Genomic DNA, 16,974 nt, shown 5'->3' with positions numbered 1-16,974 from the left:
TGAAAAGTACAGACCGGAAGTACTTCTCTTTACTGTTAGCTAAGTACCTGATAGCTAGAATTGACCAAGAGCCTGGTCAGTTTTTGGCCAGAGATACATTTCTCTTATTATTTTGTAACAACATAAGTTTGATAGTGCCCCTTTGTGACCAATTTTTCCATTTGTGCTCTTGTGCGTATAGTAATGTCAAACGTTTGGCGTTTTCAAAAGAGCATCCAGCTTTAGTGTAAACTGTTTAGAGAGGTGAGGAACGTTCCAAGTATCTCCTCTGTGATGCTTGCTACCTTATTTTAAGAAGTTGCTATCATGGTAAGTTTATTCTATCAAGTTACATGGCACGCTAATGCAAGAGTTAGTCTTTTCTAAGTATTGCCTTATCGTCCCCAAATTGACGGGGCCCATTATAAGTGGAAGGAAATGATCGGATGTGTGTTTTGCACCTTGGTAGATCCTGTCTCGCGTGAAGCCCGCCGTGGGAGGAGAAACACCGGTGAGCATCGGCGAGAAAAAGAAGAAAAACAAGACAAAAGGTCCGCGTTTGGAGGAATATCTCCAGCAGAGGGACTATCTTGGGGCTCTTACGCTGTTAGAGGTAACTTGTTATTGTAATATTTGCTGAATATTATAGTTAATTTCGAAATGAATCTACAGGACACTGTATTGTCACCATGGTCATTGGTATAGGATGGGTGGGTTCAATTATTATTCACATAAAATGTCCTGTGTCTTGTTCACTGACTCAAAAGTTTTATGACCATGTAAATAGGGATGAAGACATTACTAAAATTACAGCAATAACCAAAATGACTCACGTCGATGTCCCTCATTCCAGTCTGTTTGCTGGCAGATTTGTTGGGGACAAATACAAGCAACGCAAAATAAGAAATGTATAGTTAAATCATGTAGCCTGTGTGTATTTATGTGTGTCTATGTTTACGCCTCCTTCATTTAAATTTGTCTCAATGCATAGTTTCTGTTAAATAGTGTTGTCAGAAAAATGAGCAGTTGACGTTATTTCATCAATGTTCAACCTTCTTTTTAACCTTCATGAATCCTCCCGAAGAATTTTCTGTGTTGCACCTTTAAAGTGTCAAATAGTAGTCAAATAGCTGTATTCATTGATTGATTGATTATTTGATTGATTGATTGATTGATTCATTCATTCATCCATCATCGCTCTCTTGCTATCTCTCTCTCTCTCTCCCTCTCTCTCTCTATCTATTTCCAGTTTCAGAGAAGTATTGGAGAGAAACAAGAACATGCAGACCTCTGGATCGGCTTCTGTGCCTTTCACCTGGGCGACTATAAAAGAGCTTTGGAGGTAGTTTTTGTTGACGTGTGTGTTTAAATTTTGCATTATTTTTTTAAATTACCCTAATAAATATAGAATAATACATTTGTGACTGAAAAATGAAGTGATGTGATGTACAGTTTGCGATTTGTAATGTATGCTAATGATGCTGACATTTAAATTCCTGTATTTCCAACTAACTTTCTTACTCCTCCTGATTTTTCAAAATTATTTATTTCAGCTCACATGTGTTATGTTTTAATTTTCTTTCAACAGGAGTACAAATCTCTGACCTTGAAGTCTGAATGTGCTCCTGAGGTGTGGGTCTACTTGGCATGTGCCATGTTTTTTCTGGGACTCTATAAAGAGTCTGAAGAAGCTGCATCTAAGGGTACTTTAGTAATTTCTTCCCCTGACTACATACCATATTGAATTGTGTATCTTTTTTAGCTTATGGAGAAACTATTGTTAACATTTTTAAATTCCTTGTACTTATTCGTCAGAACAATAGAGAATAAGAATAAGAACAACTTTATTTATCTCGAAGGAAATTGTTGTGCCAGAGTTTCAAGTAAAACATAACAATAATAAATAATAGTAGGAAATTGTATAAACATTAAAAAAAAAAAAAAAAAAAAAAAAGAAGAAGCTCATAAAGCTAATTGCCAGACCTGTCAATAATTTAAACCCTGTCTTCTTATTTGTGTTGTATTGTCTAATCTGGTTACTCTTCTATGCAGCGCCCTCATCCCCTCTTCAAAACCGGCTCCTTTTCCATTTGGCTCACAAGGTAAATCAAATATATAAATATTTTTACCATAATGTGTTGGATTTTTGTCTTTTCCCTCACTTAACAATACTTTGATAAGTAACTCCGGTTGAGAAGCATACATCAAGAAGTTTGTTGTCCCCAGTTGTTCTATTGGTCTTCATTAATCAGAATATTTTAGTGACAGAATATTTTAGTGATGCATTTATAGTACTACTTGTTTGTTAAGCAATTCATTCTGTTCTGAATTTCTCCACATATAAAATCCCTTTTCTACTTCAGATGTCTTACATTTTCTGCTATTTAGTGTGATTTTGTTCAGTCTTTTATTTTTTTATTTCATTATCATCCTGATCACATTTTTCGTTGTGTGCTTTGATTACACTATGCTTCAGTTCAACAATGAGAAGAGGCTGATGGATTTTCATCAGAACTTGGAGGATGTAACTGAAGACCAACTTAGCTTAGCATCCATTCACTACATGCGATCACACTACCAGGAAGCTATAGACATCTATAAACGCCTTCTACTGCAGAACAGGTTTGTTTACTTTCTTTTTTTATGTCTTGCTTTTATTTATTCCTCCTGGTGCGAGTGTGCAAGAGGGAGGAGGAAATTGAAAGTGCCTTTTTGGGCCTTTTGGGACACTTTCACTCACCTAGGTCTCATAGGTACCTGCTTTTGTTTTTTTCTGTATCTCCATATTTTTTTGCATTAATGACCGATTGATTGATTGATTTACGGTATTTGAGTGATTGAGCCGGGAGGAGCTCTTAGGCAGCTGACTGGCAGTGCTGGCTAACCGGAATCATGGCATCCTCCGAGGTTCCTCCTCTGTCTCTCCAGCAGGGAGGGCGGATAATGCTGCTGGATAGCACAGTTTTTTGTTATGGGCATAGCCAGCAAGCAGGTAGGACATGACAACCTGACATATGTGTCTAAAATGAAAAGCCGTGGTAGCCTCCCTGAATACTGACAACCATGTTCGGCAGCTGATTGCTAACAGGGTGGTCATTGGCAATACCTTTGTACAGGTGTCTCTCTTGTCTGTACTCTCCACGCGTATCTACGTGTCTGGTGTACTGCTGTTGATTCTAAACAAACTTGGAAAACTAAGGAGGTTTGGAAAGTTTGCCAGCAAAATTAAAACTGCGAGCCCGGGGTGCAGGGACCCTAGGCTGAAGCATGTTCAGGCCCTGAGGAGGCAGGTGTTCAGGTTTTGGAAGCGCTGTCACAGACTCTGGAGGTCTCCTTCAGGTTGAAGTGTGGAGATGCCTCCTCCATGGTCTGTGAGCTCAGGGCAAATGAAATTTTTTGAGTGTGAGGATATGGGCCAAAAACGCGTCGCTTGTCCACACAGGAAACCAGAATCGGAAGGCGATCTGGTTACTGATTGCAGAATGATGGCGGTGTGGGCCACCACCACTACTCTTGCCCCACCACTGGTCCTGCCACTTCACCCACTGATACCACTCGTCCAGTGAACCCGAGTCCTTCTTTGCCCATCGATAAGAGCTCAGTGCAGAGTGAGCATGCATTGCGAGCCCCTGCTCCCATCGTGGAGCAAGACGTTGCGGAAACAAAGTCGAGGCCTCCTTGGAAACAGCTGGAGGAGGCGAGCTCTCAAGTGTTTCTGGTTTCAGGAATGATACAGCTACTATAGATAAAGGTGAGTCAGGAAGCCAGTTAAGTGAGGGCGATGACATGGAGTCAGACACTGCTTTGCTTTACGGAAGCGATTAGGAAGTGAATGACATTTCCACCCTAGAGGACATTAATGACTTTTTAGATGACACCTTCCACAAGCAAATTTAAAGTTATGGATTACTTTGGCGACACTGATGAATTCATCAGATCGGTAAACGCCCTTAGCAAGCTTTGGACGAAAATAAAAGGCACTGCTTAAAGTAACCGCTTATTCATCTGCCCTGCTGTCTATCATGTCTAGGTTTTTCTGTGGAGGTTCTCTTTGTCCCCTCCATGTCATTCCTTAGAATGAGCTCCTAAAACATCAGTAGCGAAAGAGACAGAACGATAGAGCTCTACTAGTTGGTATGTGTTGCCAGAAAAAGCTGAATGTGCTCTTGTTAGTTCGGCAGGATGAGGTGGACTGGGGCTTGTGGTGGGATGGATCCTATTACCTCAGCCATGGAACCACCATGAGTGCAGGTGTGGCCATCCTCCTCAAGACCTCAGCCAGTGCAGTTTGTCTGTCTTCTGTTGAGGCAGTGAAAGGCTGTCTACTGATTGAAAGAGTAATGATACCAGATTCTAGTCTTTTGCCTTGTCAATTTATATGCACCGAGTGGCGCAGAGAGAGTTGAACATGTCCCATGCTCTTAAGAATGAACTTTACACCTACCAGCAAGCAAACATCATTGTTGGTGGATATTTTGATTGGACCCTTGATGATTCTGTTGACAGAAGAGGTTGGGAGGCCAATCCATCAACCTCTCAGACCATCTGAATTGCCGTATCCTTTCACTACCTGCTGGATACTAAGATAAAAAACTCACAAAACAAACGGTACACCTGGGTCAGGAGCTGCAGTGATCAGGTGTCAGCAGCCAGACTTTACAGGTTCTATATGTCAAAGACCCGGATACCCTGATTACTTAAATGTAACTTAACTCCAGTTGGCTTTTCAGATCCTCATTCAGTTGCATTTGAGCGAGTCACAGCTCCTGACCAATGAGTCAAGTTGTACTGGCTCTTCAACAATAAACTACTTCTACTACAGAGATTTCTGTAAAAGTTCACTGTTTTCTGGCAAGAATGGAAAAGTAACAGAATCCCTTTCACTCTGAGTTTATGGTGGGAAGTTGGCAAGGCGCAAATCCGGGTGTTTTGTTATCAGTATACATCCAATTGCTTGGCCAAAACAAAATGTAGTTGAAAATCTTCAGTCTGAAATTAAGAATATCCAGGAAGGGTTAGAAGGAGAAACAGGCATCACCGCTGAGTGTTTGCTGAAAGAAGGGAGACTCAAACTTAGCACACTCCTCCGGGAGAAGGTAAAGGGAGCTCTGGTCAGGTCTTGTTTTTTCCTACTTAAGGACATCGATGTTCCATGCTCCTTTTTTTTCAATCCTGAAAGATCCTCTGCTGAGCGAAAGCAAATGCTTTGTTTGAAGCTACCTAGAGACGGTAACCATTGACACAGTGGAAATTAAGTTTCTATACGGACCTGTTTAGAATAGTGGACTGTGACAATGGAAGCCTGTTTGGAATAGTGGAGTGCAACATTGGGAGCTGTGAGGATCTACTAAAGAGCCTCCCTCAATTTATCTCAGAGGAAAGAACTACTCTTGACAATTAACTTATCCTCGAAGAACTCACCACTGCCATAATCCAAATGCCTTTTGGCCCAACACTGGGACTCGACTGGCTCCCCGTGGACTCTTTTTATACACTTTTGGAGCACCATCGACCGTGACATTCACGCGGCACTAACGGAGTGTCGTCAGACTGGCTCCTTAACAAGCTCGTGCCAGAGGGCAGTTCTCGTCCTGCTCCCCAAGACAGGAGACTAAGCCTTGCTGAAAAAATGTAGGGCTTTGGCCCTACTGTGTGCCAACTAAAAAATCCTGTCCTGGGTGTTTTCCAACGGACTGAAGGCCTTTGTCTGTAATTTGTAACTAATACGCATGTATCAGTCCTATTGTGTTATGGACAAGAATATAATGGATAACATATTTCTAATGAGGGACGTTATTTTGATGTATGGAACAGTTACAATGTGAAAGCAGGCATAATCGCCCTAGACTAAAACAAAGCCTTTGATAGGATGGGCCATTCATACTTGTTTTCAGCTCTCACAGCCTTTGGGTTTGGAAGCAAATTTATATCCTGATTGTGTTTATTTTATCATAACGCACAATGCTTGGCAAAATGGCAGCAGGGCTGAGTCTGCCTTTTGTTTTTCATAAGACAAGGGAAATAAGACAAGGCTCCCCTGTCTAAGCAGCTCTATGCCATCAAGCTTTGCTCTCTTTGCTCAGAAACTGGCTGAATGGCTTTCCTTTGCCGTGGCCAAGAGAACACGATCACCCCTTTATTCTGTGCACTTATGCTGACGATGTAAATGTATTCGTATCCAACCAGGACGATGTCCAGCACCTTTTGAGTGGTCTCTCTCTCTTTCTCTCTGGATAAGAGGGCTTGCTTAGCAAGTTGTGGGAATAGCAAAGCCCTGCTACTGGCCCAATGGAGTGGCCAGACATTGCCCACCCTACCTGCTGACCTCAGCTGGGAGAGGGACGGCCTTTAGGTGCTAGGAGTGTGCCTAGGGCAGTGGTTCTTAACCTTGTTGGAGGTACTGAACCCCACCTGTTTTACATGCGCATTCACCGAACCCTTCTTTATTGGATCGAGGATCGTGTCGTTGATGGGTACAAAGAACAGGCAGAGTAGCCTTTTCATCGAATCTGGCTCTCTTCACCTTGAATTCAGCAAGCGCTATGTTCTTGTAGCTCCCATCTCCATGCAGCTTAAGGAAGCTTTCTCTTAGTTTTGCCGGTGCTGGACTAGAACTGCTCATCTTGTCTTTGCAAATCATGCAGTTAGGACATCGATTCCGATCACGTTCCGTCATACATGTGAATCCGTATTGTACGTGTTCTTCCGACCGCTTTCTTTTTTTGCCCGACATAATTAGTATGAAGGGATTCAAATATTAAGAAAGAAATCACATGACGTACCATCACGACAGTCACAAGTTACTACAACTGAGCGCGCCAAAATCCCTGCGACACGGATAGGCCGAGCTATGTAGCGTGATCACCTGCAGCCAGTGATGTCATCACCAATGTGTGTCTTGACCTCCGCCGAACCCCTGAGACTGACTCGCCGAACCCCTGGGGTTCGATCGAACCCAGGTTAAGAACCACTGGCCTAGGGACTGAGGCCTTTAGGGGAAGAAATTCGGTTGGGGTTTAAGACAGTATGTGCAGGGCTGTTAAAGTGGAGGTGGCTACTGCCTCAGCCTTCATATGACTCGGAAGGGCGCGAGTCATCAACAGCCTGATTGCCTCAATTCTTTGGCACAAGTTTATTTGGCACAAGGAGATCTAGAGGCTAATCTTCGACTTCTTCTGGTCAGGAAAGCACTGTACCTGAACGGCAGTGCTTCCAGTTACAGAGGGAGCCCAAGGTCTCACTTCAGTGAGGTATTCCAGATTCATATAGCATGAATATGAGTGTGGACTCAACTGGCTGATCACAGGATTTATATCCTTCTATCATGCAGCCCTCCAAGCTTGGCAGGCCCAAGCATTTAGGTGGGTTGATAATGACACCTGGGGCTGGTGGCTAATGCAAGAGCATTGCTCTTCAATGATTTTCTGAGGTCCGAGTCTTTGTGTTCTGGAGACCTGTGTGTCAGCCTCAGTGGGACTGGTCTTACAAAGCTGGGTCATCTTTTGCTGCCAACCACTTCTTCCTTGAATGCACTGAGGGAATCTGGACGCATCAACTCTGTTAGGTTGGTTGCCAGAGCTACCAAGGAAATCTGTGATGCCCTCCACCCTACCTGAAATGCTTTGAGACCGATCACTCCTGCCGCAAGTCACGGAATGAGAACGTCAACTACAGGTTCCCCTCGCTGACCATCTTTCCACAGATAGGAAGGATGGTCTCTCAAGACACCAAGCTAGAAGTTGTTCCAAGCTACATATTGAAAAGACCTCTATGTAACTTGTGTCAAGGTTCTTAACATTCAACCCCTGTTGCAAGTGAAGTTATCCAAGTAGCTCAACTTCTTTGGACCAGACACCTGACTCTGAAGGCAAGATGGCGATGGCCACTGGAAAACAGGCTGGTGGCCTCCAGTGGAAGATGGCCATGAACAGATTCAGAACACATTTTGATTCTGTGGTGACAGGAGACTGTTTGTCTTGTTCACACCTGGATACATTGCCTCATTTGTTTATTGTATGCCCAAGTTGCTGCCACTGTTTAGTTTCTTGAGGGGTTGTTTCTTGATCTGAGAGTTACCTTCACTTTCCATTTGTTTATTTTTGGTCTGAGTATGACTGAATTCAAGTATGAAAATTAGTGCAAGTATGCAGTTATGTTAAACTTTTTGTCCATGTTAGCCAAATTGGACATTTGGCTAACATGAGAAAACAAGGTTTGTAACCAAAGGAATGTGAATCCAGTGGCTGGTTTAAAAGCATTAAGACTCGCTCAAAAGTGGAATTTGATTTCTGTTTCATTAACAAGGGAAACTTTATTTCTACTTGGATGGTAGGAGGCATTTTGTATTTTGTTAACAACAATGCTGAGTTGATTTTCTCTTTCTTGGGTTGATCACTCTGCCACTGCCATTAAGTTAAACTGAGTATCTTTATGTGGTCCCTTTGAATGTATTCTTGTCAAATTCCAGCGTTTGAATAAAGGAATTATTTTAACTCAAACTCTTTCATACCTTCATTTTTGCTTTCTCAAAGGTTGATGCCACTGTTTAATTTTTAAAGGTTTTGTTTCTTGGTCTGATGGTTCCCTCTACTCTCCATTTGTTTATCTTTGGGCTGAAATATGCCAGCAAAAATAAATAGGTATCAGCCATGTTAATTTTTTTTGTCTGGCTATGCCAAATTGGCCATTTAGCTGAATCACGAAGGCTCGTAACCTAGGAAATGAGGATCAAGTAACAGTTTTAAAAGGACTAATTGAGACTTGTTTAAGAGTGGAATATGATTTCTTTTTATCAACTAACAACATGGGGGACTTTATTTCTTCTTGGGCTGTAGGAAACATGTTGTATTCTATTAAAAGCTTTGGTTCGTCAACATTGTCTTGTTAAGTTGATCACCCTGCCACCGCCATTGAGTTAAACTAAGTAAATTATTGATCGCTTCTTGTTTGTATTTTCAAAACTCAAACTCTAATACTGTGATCACAGAAAAAAGTGCCCTTTCATCAGTGATTGTGAAAGCAGCCTTCTGAGGCCATCTCATACACATACATCATTTAAGAACGTAAAGAACAAACAATCACCTGTTGAGCAAAGAGATGAAACCCATTTTTGAACGAGGGGAGCTTTTCAAAAATATCAAATGGCTCATGTTCAGCCATTTGAAATTAACAAGATTGAATGTCAGACTTATGCCCTCATTATATGTTGTCTCCCAGAGATTTCCTGGCTCTGAAAGTGTATGCAGCGCTATGTTACTACAAGCTGGACTACTACGATGTCTCCCAGGAGGTGTTGGCTGTGTACCTGCATAGCATACCTGACTCCACCATCGCTCTTAACCTCAAGGCCTGCAACCACTTCAGACTCTACAATGGCAAAGCAGCTGAGGTGCGCTCATGTTTTTCATGCTAAATGCCACTGAAATATGCATGCTTATATTTTTTCAAACAAATTAAAAAAAAACTTCCATAGCCCTGTGTATGTCCGCATGCACTAGAAGTTTCCATATAAATTCAGTTTTAGATGTTTAATTAGTATAACTGAATGTAATTGTATGATGGTTGCTGAATTGGTTTCACAGCAAATGTTTATTTCTGAAACCAAGTCTTTGCTTGCTTGCCTGTATGATTCACTCGGGAACTCTAGATGGTGGTAGATCTGGTTTATGTGTGTTTGCATTATCCATGCATAAAATCAGTTTTCTTTCCTTTTAAGGCGGAATTGAAGAATCTAATTGACATTTCCTCCAGCTCCTTTGAGTTCGCTAAGGAGCTTATCCGACACAACCTAGTAAGCTCCTCCTTAGCTCAAATTGAGTGTGTGTAGGTGTAGCCGTTGTGTGTATGCACTGAATCTCTCCTCTGTTCTGCAGGTGGTGTTTCGTGGTGGGGAGGGAGCTTTGCAGGTGCTGCCTCCTCTGATCGATGTCATCCCTGAGGCCCGACTCAACCTTGTCATCTACTATCTCAGACAAGGTTTGAATTTGTGACAGCCAGAGATATGAAATTCTTAATTTAAATGTATAGAATATTACAATAAAAACAAAATAATAACTTATGAATATATATGATGTATGTATTATGTATTTCTATATATATTTAATGTATAAATACAATGTTTGATTGTCAGATTTCTGGAAAGAAAAACTTTTTTCTGGGCTTTTTGTGACTCATTTTCCTTTTCTAGATGATGTGCAGGAGGCTTATAACCTGATACAAGACTTAGTTCCTACAACACCCCAGGTTGGGATTCTAACTGACACTGAGCTCTCGTGTGATTTTTCAGTTATGAATTTAAAGATGTGTCTTTGGCCAACAAAAGAGTCTTTCTGAATTTCCCTGCCCTAATTTTAAGAGTTTTCTTGACTTCGTTTTGCTAACTTTAGTCTGATTTGAACTTGTAATTTAAAATCTGTGTCATAAGAAAACTACTATGAAAAGGTTTCATATCAGCATGATACAGGTACATCTCAAACCACTGGAATATTTTCAAAAAAAAAAAACAACCTGTCACTCATTTCAGAAAATGAAACCCATACAAAGATTCATTGTAAAGAGTGAAATATTTCAAGCCCCATTATGTTGAAATTTTAGTTATGATTTACTGATAATGAAAGATCTTAAAAAGGAAAACAGACATGTCCGCTGCCCAGTTAGGGATGGGTGGTGGATCAAAAAAGTCAGCTAAATAGAGTTTAAAAAAACTGCACACCAAAAGTGTGATTCATTTTACATATAACACAAAAAACATTCATCTCAAAATACATCTCCAGTAAGCATCTGAGGAAGAGCCTATGTTTGTTCGAAATGTCATGCGAGAATATGTTTTTTTGTGTTATATGTAACAAATCATCTTTCTTTTCGGAGCACGTTTGGTGTGCAGATTTTTTCAAACTTTACTTATTATGAAAACTGAAATTATGTGCCTTAGAAAATAAGAATATTACAAATGGTCAATAAAAAAGGATATTTTAAACAGAAATGGCAGGCTACTGAAAAGTACAGGACTGTCTCAGAAAATTAGAATATTGTGATAAAGTTCTTTATCTTCTGTAATGCAATTAAAAAAACAAAAAATACTTTTTCATGATCTTCTAATATTTTGAGAAAGGATTTTTGAGTTTTCTTAAGATGTAAGCCATAATCAGCAATATTAAAATAATAAAAGGCTTGCAATATTTCAGTTGATTTGTAATGAATCCAGAATGTATGACATTTTTGTTTTTATAATTGCATTACAGAAGATAAGTCCTGTATTTTCATTTGTTTTCACAACCAGTTATTAACAATACTTGGTTGGCCCCCTTTTTTGCATGAATTACTGCATCAGTGTGGCATGGCATGGAGATCAGCCTGTGGCACTGCTCAAGTGTATTTCAAGCCCAGGTTACTTTGATAGCAGCCTTTTCGGTCATTTGCATTGTTGTCTCTCATCTTCCTCTGGATGATACCCCATAGTTTCTTTATGGGATTCATAACAGGTGAGTTTGCTGGCCAATAAAGAACAGTAACACCATGGTTTTTGAACCAACTTTTAGCACCTTTTACAGTGGGGGCAGATGCCAAGTCCTGCTGAAAACTATAGTTAGGATCTCCATAAGTGTAGTCAGCAGAAGAAAGCATGAAGTGCTCTAAAATCCCCTGGTAGATGGCACAGTAGACCAACAACCGCACATGACATGGCAGCCCAAACAATGTACGTGGAATCTGGAAACGTCACACTGGACTACAAGAAATGTGGATTCCGTGCCTCTCCACTCTTCTATCAGACTCTAGGACCTTGATTTCCAAATGTCATGCAAAATTTCGGACCACTGAGCAACAGACCAGTTCTTTTTCTTCACCGCCAAGGTAAAACGCAACTGACTTTGTCTATGGTTCAGGAGTGGCTTGACGCAAGGAATGCACCATTCGTCCGTGTGTATTGGATCTTGATGTGCTGACTCCAGTCTCAGCCCACTCCTCGTTGAAGCTCCCCCAAATTCTTGAATGGATTTTGTTTGACAATCCTCTGAAGGCTATGGTTATTCCTGTTGCTAGTGCACCTTTTCCTACCATGCTGTGTCATTCCACTCAACTTTCTAAAAATATTCTTGGATATAGCACTCTGTGAACAACCAACATCTTTAGCAATGACCTTTTGTGGCTAACTCCTCCTTGTGGAGGATGTCAGTGACTGTCTTCTGGACATCTGGCAAGTCCATAGAGTCTGTCTAAGTCTAAGGCGGCAGTTTTCCCCATGATTGTGTAGCCTACTGATCCAGACTGAGAGACCATTTGAAAAAAAAAAAAAAAACAAAAAAAAAAAAAACTGCAATATTTCATTTCACTGTGCAATATTCAGAACTGTGCAATATTTCATTTCATAACAGCTACACTACAATTTTTCCTTTTATCATACTATTGTGCACTCTTACCTCACTTGTTACTAAGACACTTATAGTTTTATCACTTGTTTACGAAGACACTTTATAGTTTCACTGAGACACTTTATAGTTTATAGTTTATTTTTATTTCCAATTCTGCCTTTTTCTTTTTATTATTTATTACTGTTATATTTTCTGTAACTCTGGCACAACAATTTCCTTCGGGATTAATAAAGTTGTTCTTATCTTATCTTATCTTATCTTATCTTATCTTATCTTATCTTTGTAGATGTTTTGAGTTAATTATCTGTTTTGGGTATGACACTATTACTTTCCAAAACTGAACTTTTTTACATTACTCTAATTTTCTGAGACATTGAATTCTGAGTTTCATTAACTGTAAGCCATAATCATTAAAAAAGAAAAATATCAAGAAATCAAGGCTCTGTTTCACTGTGATGTATATTTAAATGGGTTTCAGTTTCTGAAATGAGTGGTCGTTATACTCACAAATTCGTGCATTTATTTATGGTACTGTTGTCAGTTTAATCTCATTAATTCCTTTTTTGCAGTTTTTTCTAGTTGACTCTCTTCACAAAATAAGATTCTATCATTCTGGAGAATACACAACAGTGACATTTAATTCCATATTTACGTTGGTTTTTTTTTATTCTTTTTTTTTTTTTTTTTTTTACATATATTACTCTGTTCTTGAATGTTGAGTAGGGTGCCATGAATAAAATTTATCGTTATGCAGTATTATTATTATTTTTTCCTCCCCCCCCCAAATAACATCCTTTAAAATTTTGTGATTATTATTTTTCAGGAGTATATTTTGAAAGGAGTAGTAAATGCTGCACTGGGACAAGAAATTGGATCAGTGAGTATCTCTGAACTATTTGCCTTGTTGCAACCAAATGTAAAAAGTGTATGTAATACAGATGTGTGTTATTGTTACTTTTATCTTTCAGAGGGAACACTTGAAAATTGCTCAGCAGTTCTTTCAGTTAGTTGGAGGGTCAGCCAGCGAATGCGGTATACTGAAAAGAAATCTAATCAATGTGATATTTTTTTTTTTGAAAGAAAAGCTGCTTGAGCTACAGTGTTTATATTTTATTCACTTTTCAGACACTATTCCTGGCAGACAGTGCATGGCCTCCTGCTTCTTCCTCGTGCGCCAGTTTGAAGATGTTCTCATATATTTGAATTCAGTCAAGGTTGTTGCTGATCATTATCAGGCACATTTGATATGGTTTAGTCAAAGAAAGAGTCATAAAGTTGTAGTATTGGTATAATGATGGTATTAAAAGAAAGTGGTGCTTTACAGATGTTTTGAATTTATGTATTGCGAGATTCTACATTTTTTTCCTTGCTCATGCATGATAACAACAAACAGAAGGTGCAACATAATTAACGTGCTACCGTTTTGATATTTTTACAGAGTTACTTCTATAATGACGACACGTTTAACTTCAACTATGCTCAGGCAAAAGCTGCCCTCGGAGATTACAAAGAAGCAGAGGAGGTAAACTTTCATCTGCTCTTTTATTTGCATTATTACTGAATTTTCTATTCTTCTGACTCATTTCTTTTCAGGTTTTCCTGATGATCCAAAGTGAAAAGATCAAGAATGACTATATTTATCTCAGCTGGCTGGCACGTTGCTGTATGTATAGAAGCCCCGATTATGTAATTCATGTGTATTTGATGTGGGGAAACTCACAGTTACACAACAATTACAATTAAATTGCATAAAAAGAAACATGCACCTGTATGCAGGTGAAAAATAAACGTCAAATCTTAAAAAAATTAGAGGGCAGAAAATAAACAGTAATCTAGTTGGTAAAAAAAAATATCAAAAATGAATTGGTATGAATAAATAAATCCAGTCAGGCTCACACAGTTGCACAAAAGGATGCATAATGAAACGTACTGCCCTCACAACAAAAAAAATCGGAGTAATTATTTCAGGCTGTTTTACTTTTCAAAAACTTCTGGAAATAAATCTCAAACAATGGTGGATATAAACAGTCTTAAAAGTCGGGGACCAAGCCTGTTGATACTTGAAGAAAAACCTGTTCGGTCCCAAGGGTTGAGAGTGTTACGTATATTATAAATGACAAAACAAGATCATTGAATTCCTTGACTAACAGGCTTGCCCCGCCGTAAGCTGCAAGGTTCAAAAGCAAGGCCTCCCAGTCAAACATTTAACACATTTATATTAATCTGAACTTAATGAAATAAAAGCACAAATATGCTCTCATAGCCAATAGATATGGGACCCTTAATTTCATAGATATCCAAGCAACTCTTATATTTGTTCACTGAAGCGGAGGTCTGAATAATTTTTTTATGCTAAATTGCTAGCCTAAAGCTACAAAACAATGAAGGGTCACCCTCGCATGCTGCTAGTGCTACATTCAACCATGCTGATAAATGGCTTTCTTGTATTACTTACTCACATCTGAACCACTAAAGGCTGCCCAAAGGCATTTAATATTTCTCAAATTTGAATCCATACAATATCCCTGGAACTACCTGAATGATGGCTCATTTTCTTGGCAGATATAATGAACAAAAAGGGTCATCTTGCCTGGGAGCTCTATCTAAAGATTGGCACTTCCTCTGATTCCTTCAATCTGCTTCAGCTCATCGCTAACGATTGCTACAAGGTGAGAGAATTCTCACTCTGGAAACTATTGCAATGCAAATGGCATGGATTACTCCTTTTCACTTGTAACCCTACTAAGGGGTTTTTGTTTCATTCATTGTCAAGAAACTTCAAGATATGTCTTTAGCATAGGTTTGGCCAAAAAGGAAAAAAGGGATTTTTTTTATATTTTATATTTTTGTAAGATATAATTATTATTTTCTTGTTGTGTGTGCTTGTGTGTATGAGCATGGATGCATGTGTCAGATACTCAGATGCTCAAAATGTATGAGAATATCCCCATTCTCAAAGAATGAAATAATGATGCAGTTTTATTCAGACTTAAGAGACATCCTCACAGCCTTGAAAGTCATTATGTTGGACCAGATACTCATGATCATTGTCAATCGTTTCAGATGGGTCAGTTCTTCTATGCAGCCAAAGCATTTGATGCCCTGGAGAAGCTAGACCCCAGCTCCAACTACTGGGAAGGCAAGAGGGGGGCATGTGTCGGAGTCTTTCAGCTCATACTGGCAAACAAAGAGCCCAAGTATGTTTGTCAGAGTTGAAAAATGTTGTTTTGAACAAAAATCCGATTCGTAAACCTTATTATAACCGTCTTTGGTCTCCCCGAGTGGGTGGGACAAGTAAGTAAATAAATAAAAGATGAGTGAAGCTACAGTTATGATCTAATCTTATTTCCTCTTATATCCTGTTTGCATACCAGGGAGACGCTTAAAGAGGTCGTGCTCCTACTTCGAAATTCCGGAAACCCTCAGGTGGAATACATCATCAGGACGCTAAGGAAATGGGCAAAAGACAATAGAGTCTTGCTGTCATGACACTCGGTGTTACTCACTGCATGCGACATCATGCAGATATCAGCTGTCATTGTTTGACATGTGCTGTAGTGGAAAATATAGATATACATTTACTAAAGTCTACTGTGCAAAAACAAGTAGTTGGTTGTTACATTGTGATCATGCCTGCCCAATTCATCTCAAAACAGAGGGCTCTGTGTGGATGATTGAAAAATCTCTTGTTTCTTTATGGGTAGAGAAAATCTTCAAGAAAACTTCAAATTAATTTGACCAAATCTCTGTTGGACAATGAGGGAACGCCATTTCCAAAGGCTGTTTTTCCGAAATGTCATAGCTTTTGTGTATTCTTTGTGTTTCTCACACGACAATAATGCTACGAACACGCTGTGATAAAATTTTACTCCGCTTTTTAATCTCTACTACCATAAACTGAAGCACAGAACTAATTCAAACATAGACCTTAAGTCATAATTAACTAATCATAGAAATCTAAGAGCGCTATTTTTCAAGGACAACTTGTCCTAGTACTTTTAAGTACATTGTGCTGATAATACTTTCATACTCAGGTACGGCTTTGTATGCAAGAGTGTCATTTGTGTTCGAGAATTTTTATTACAGCCTAGTATTTCTACTTTTATCGGAGTAAATTACAGGAATGTGTACTCCACCACTACACATGGAGGCTTTACTTGAAATCATTATATGATATAAATACCACTTGATGTCTGGAACCATTGAATATGTATGTCCTGCATTGAATGTCTGAATCCTTGTTCATCTTAATTAAAATGTATATCCTTTTAAAAATGCCATTGATGTATTGATATTTAGCAATTGCTATGAAAAGGGAGAAATGCAAAAACAGTAAAAATAAAGAAATGTGGGCATATCTGAGAAAACGGGGGATAGGAAAAGGAGTGATAATCAGGACTGCAAATAAGTGTGTCAGTGAAACTGTATTGCTGATATAGTGCATATATTCACATTGGGATAAAGGTTTAAATTATATCGTTTAGGATTTATGTAGAAGGAATAGCAAAGTTCCTCTACATGATGTCCTTAAGATGAGAAATGGTGAATCTAATGTTGAAAGCCTTCACCTCCATTTACTGGTTGGAGCCTCTGCTGTGTGTTTTAGCCTCTTATTTGAGGTGTTTTC

General features: G+C 39.3%; 1 protein-coding gene across 1 annotated transcript; it reads left to right on the top strand.

Moving 5' to 3' along the window:
• The first annotated feature begins 53 nt into the window (after positions 1-53).
• On the top strand, positions 54-16,622 carry LOC147228138 (intraflagellar transport protein 56-like). The gene is made up of 18 exons (XM_086156152.1): positions 54-309; positions 449-592; positions 1,229-1,321; positions 1,568-1,682; positions 2,032-2,081; positions 2,456-2,601; positions 9,196-9,367; positions 9,695-9,769; positions 9,852-9,954; positions 10,166-10,221; positions 13,171-13,224; positions 13,316-13,379; positions 13,473-13,561; positions 13,786-13,869; positions 13,941-14,010; positions 14,910-15,016; positions 15,411-15,544; positions 15,722-16,622. Exons 1-18 carry the CDS (start codon positions 307-309, stop codon positions 15,834-15,836), a joined length of 1,674 nt encoding a protein of 557 aa, XP_086012278.1. The 5' UTR covers positions 54-306; the 3' UTR covers positions 15,837-16,622.
• The last annotated feature ends 352 nt before the right edge of the window (positions 16,623-16,974 follow it).

Source organism: Fistularia commersonii, chromosome 12, assembly GCF_037954325.1.
Source record: "Fistularia commersonii isolate RoL2024-O1a breed Wild chromosome 12, RoL_Fcom_v1.0, whole genome shotgun sequence".
NCBI lineage: Eukaryota > Metazoa > Chordata > Actinopteri > Syngnathiformes > Fistulariidae > Fistularia > Fistularia commersonii.
This window is presented reverse-complemented; position numbering and strand designations above follow the sequence as displayed.

Excerpts from the sequence above, each read along its gene's own strand:
- LOC147228138 (XM_086156152.1), top strand. Across the intron at positions 2,602-9,195 it reads CGCCTTCTACTGCAGAACAG|AGATTTCCTGGCTCTGAAAG; the intron begins GTTTGTTTACTT and ends GTTGTCTCCCAG. Across the intron at positions 9,955-10,165 it reads CATCTACTATCTCAGACAAG|ATGATGTGCAGGAGGCTTAT; the intron begins GTTTGAATTTGT and ends TTCCTTTTCTAG.